This window comes from Branchiostoma belcheri, unplaced genomic scaffold (assembly GCF_001625305.1).
Source record: "Branchiostoma belcheri isolate BF01 breed outbred unplaced genomic scaffold, Haploidv18h27 scaffold26, whole genome shotgun sequence".
Taxonomy (NCBI): domain Eukaryota; kingdom Metazoa; phylum Chordata; class Leptocardii; order Amphioxiformes; family Branchiostomatidae; genus Branchiostoma; species Branchiostoma belcheri.
In genome coordinates this window covers 605625-609673 of record NW_017803865.1, presented here as the reverse complement: position 1 = coordinate 609673, position 4049 = coordinate 605625, and the positions used below count along the sequence as shown (strand labels likewise).

The window sequence follows — 4049 nt, the reverse complement described above, 5'->3', positions numbered from 1 at the left end:
TGGCAGTACAGATAAGGGTACCCCAGTCTGATGTGGAGGTCGTTGAACTTGACATCTTCCATGTTTTTAGTTGTATAAGATCCCTTTCCCTCATGCTTGTTCTGCTTCCATTCACGAACTTCCCTATATGGGAAAACAAGATATTCTTTACTTTTTTGGTATCCAAAAGATTCTGAGTCAACACTACCAACAAGGCCACCACTGCTGTCAGCATTTCAATCCAATAACCTTGTTGTACCCACAGGTGTTTCAGTACTGTGGTGCTATGGAGTATATATCAGTACTGTACATATTGTGGTGAGAATTCACACAAACATACCTACTAAGGTCCCTGCTGTCTTCAAATCTCAGGTCATTGTAGAAGACATTCTCTATGAAGAAGTAGGCTGATTTGTAGATATCCTGTGAGCAGAAACGAAGTTAAAAGTTGAAGTGATCAGTGTAAGTCACAACATCCATTGAGTAGAAGACCCCATTACACATCATTGGGTGGAAAATAGCTTTTTAGGTCACAAAGAAGGGGTATAGGTTTGAGCACCCTAGCAGCTCATTTTGGAACAGCAAGGTGTTTTTTTTATTGGAAACTTTGAAAGAGGTGTGGAGCATCGAGGTAACTTAATTAGAGTTTCATAGAATTAGATGTAATTCATGCAAATGAGAATCAAACCTTAGCCCTGATGTCTGGAACATTGCAGGGACGCTCACTGTATTCCCCTGCAATGGCATGGTCTGCTATACAGGTGATGGCATCTCGCAGATCAGTTAGTTTCTGTAAAAGTCAATAGCAGCAAAGTCACCTCATCACTCCATTATTTTCCTGCAAAATGCTGAAAACCAAGAAATTGAGTTGGAAAGGCCAAAAAGATAAAGTATTCCATACCTGATAACCTAGAACTCTGTACTCCTGAGCAACCCTCATTCTTGACTGAAACACAATGTAGGTTCACCATGTAAAACAATTGTGCTTATAGAAAGCTTGGAAAATATATTGTGTAAGTAACATTACATCATGGCAAAGAATTACACGCATTAGTATGAAAGACAATCACAATGTATGTGAATTTAGAGTTCTACAGCCGCAAACATCTACAGGTCCATCATATTGGACTGTTGATATAATATAAAATGACCACTGTAAGAACATGGAACTGGTCTTGCTATCCTTGCTTCATTTTATATATTCTGCTAATATTCTGTCAACAAAAAGTAAGAGGACAGAACCTCCTTGCAGAAAAGGATGTTTTAGTTTCTGAACAAAGGATGCCAAGGTACCACAGTGGAGCATGTTACTGTACAGGTGTTTCAATCTCTATGGAATTAGAAGTGATCAGAAATACACATGTTATTGAAGTTACAAGGGAAAAAAGGGAGGTGTGTGTGTGAGGTACAGCTCACCCCAGGCCGCCTGCGCATGGTCCTCTTAGTCGGGTGGAACACGGCCACCTGCAGGACGGCACACTGTGGTTTGACCTCTCTTTCCGGGGGCGGCTTCACATTGTGATAGGCATGCTCCTATTGGACAACAGGAGGAAACACATTAGGGGACTGTGCATTATGTATCTACTGGGGGAGGGCCATGGACATTTATTTCAATCACCAAAGGAGGGGCCATGGAAAAGTCAACTGACTAGTTAACTAACTAACCTGGTTCCAGGACAACACTGTGAACTTGCAGTTCTTGTTGATGTTGGGTTTTGAGTCCAGGTATCTCTTTCTTAACCTGTTTAGAAAAAGTCATGAAGATTATTGTACCTACAAACTGTATCATTAAAACTCTTAGGAATGTAGTACATTTTGTATAGCAGCCTTTCTGCAGTCGGTATTTTGGCACATGAGAAAGATCTGTGGAAACTTATTTCATGAAAAAGCTCATTTCCTGTACTAAAAATTGCTACTCTTAATTTAATTCTTATTAATAAAGCCTTGCACAATTATAACTGAATCTTCAAAAATTTGTTTTGAAGGTTGATTTTGATGTCTGTCGTTCCTTGTTAATGAATTAAGGCACGAATGAGAAGATGTTTCTACACCTTGAAGAAATTTAACACTTGGGGGTTGCAGGAATGCCATTCATTGCATCACAACTTTGATGAATTATCATTTGGTACATGTATATCAAGTTACATCTTCTTGCCTTACCCCAAAGTGACCAACTCTGTTCCTGTTGGCACCTCTGCTGCATCTCTGTCAATGTCCTCTAGGGGGCACTGCAGCAAAGGTATGAGTACTTTCAGCCAGGAAAAGATATTACAAGTAAAAGTAGCAATGTTGCAACAAGTGCACAAATGCAAATTACCAGTATAATAGAATGAAAGATAATGTAGCATTAACATTGAAAAGATATGTATGTAACAGAAATAATTCTAAGCGAAAATAGGACAATTAAATTATGCAAGTCGGATGTGAATGTATCATATACTGAATGAAGATTAGTACAAAGTGACCAGCATTCAATAAATCTTACCTTCAGTGTCTGTGTGCTGTAAGTTGAAAAAAAAAAATTAGTGAGACTCTTGAGAGGATAAACATGAGTAATTTGCTTCTAGCCCCCTAGATAAGATACATTCAAATTTGTTCACAATAACAATTAAACTGCCACCAAGCAAATTATTGAGCATGAGTATAATTAACAGGATTGATAACAGTTATCACGTTAATTGTTCATAATTAAAAGACATGATGACGTTAACATGTTACATGTGAATATAAATATACTTATTTAGATAATTTGAGCAGTAAAAAAGAAAATATTTTTGGTTGTCCCAGGAAAACTTCAACAGTATCACACCCCAAGAGATTTCCCAGCAACACACATGTACACTGCCTGGCTTTATTCTTAATCACGTAAAAGTTCTATAAAACAAAACCTGGTCTTAGGTGCCCCCCTCCCCCTTCAGTACTAAGTACTTACCTACAAACCGACTTCAGCTCATCTACAGTCTCTATGGATACATTCATGGCCTCTGCATAAGTGACGGACTTCAAGATTTCTCTTTTGCTGTACAAGTCACTCACATCTAAAGTCTTAATGGCTTCATCAACAAAACCCTGCACGTGGATCTGCGGAGAAAACGTTTCGGACGACGCTACCTCCTCCATGATGCTGGTGCAATAACGCCACCTTGCGGCTGCACTGCAGTGCCTACCTAAAGTAGCAAGCACTGTCATTATATCGTTATGAAAATTTCCAAGTACTAGTAATCTGCAATCAGCATATCATGATGGTCAATATATTTTTCTGTTACAGCACCGGTAGGTTGATAAAAAAAGTCCAAGAAAAAATGGTTTGCATTTAATGTTTATTTGTAATGTTAGTACAAGCATTTGACACAAACTAGACTAAGGCATGAGTTATAAGTATAACAGTTACAATCTCCAGAGATCTGCTTATTTGTATATTGCTGGATGCATATGGCACAGACATCACCATATACTAAGTAAGCCAAAATGTAAATTACATGTATGTGGCTCTGACTGTGAGTGCTGGGAGCTAACTGCAGCATTACAGTAATATCACTGTAAGCTAATACAACATTACACATTTGCCAATACATGGCAGTATCCTGAGTACCACGGTTCAACTTAACTGAACCCATTCAGTATACCATTTGAAGTTCAATGGTCTACCCTTTCATACATCATACATTTGATATCGTGGTGTGTCTTCAGACATTTTTGATCCTTCAATTGTTTCAACTTTTCCTTTCCATGCGTAACACATGTATATCTTCACTTTGGTACACAGGATGAAGACAGTCTTGTGGTACTTCCTCAACACTAAAGTCTTTTGTGATTGCTTCAAAGAACCTCTGTTGCAGCTCTGGCTTGTTTCCTGTTGTGCGTTCTTCATACGACCACAGTACTACAGTTTGGTTTCCAGCCAAAGCTGAAACGGTCTCTAGAAGAGGCTCCAGCGACTCCTCATAGTAAATGCAGTCTGAGAATATGATGTAGTCTGGATGTGGAAGAAAGGGTGTGATGTCTTCTCCCCACTTCAATGTGCAGGCCTTGACTGAACCTTGGATTCTATCTGCATTTTCCTTGATGTT

At 38.9% G+C, this 4049-nt stretch overlaps 1 protein-coding gene across 1 annotated transcript in view; it reads right to left on the bottom strand.

Moving 5' to 3' along the window:
- The window catches only part of LOC109471871 (snRNA-activating protein complex subunit 3-like), a 3587-nt gene extending 449 nt beyond the window's left edge, over positions 1 to 3138 (bottom strand). The window contains exons 1-9 of the mRNA XM_019771286.1: positions 2912 to 3138; positions 2465 to 2480; positions 2140 to 2207; positions 1645 to 1720; positions 1396 to 1512; positions 881 to 925; positions 668 to 769; positions 320 to 402; positions 1 to 123 (exon numbers count right to left, since the gene is read on the bottom strand). The exon at positions 1 to 123 is cut by the window's left edge and continues 449 nt beyond it. Of these exons, the coding sequence (XP_019626845.1) occupies positions 1 to 123; positions 320 to 402; positions 668 to 769; positions 881 to 925; positions 1396 to 1512; positions 1645 to 1720; positions 2140 to 2207; positions 2465 to 2480; positions 2912 to 3099 (818 nt within the window). The 5' untranslated portion in view covers positions 3100 to 3138. The remainder of the gene's footprint in view (positions 124 to 319; positions 403 to 667; positions 770 to 880; positions 926 to 1395; positions 1513 to 1644; positions 1721 to 2139; positions 2208 to 2464; positions 2481 to 2911) is intronic.
- Positions 3139 to 4049: the final 911 nt, after the last annotated feature.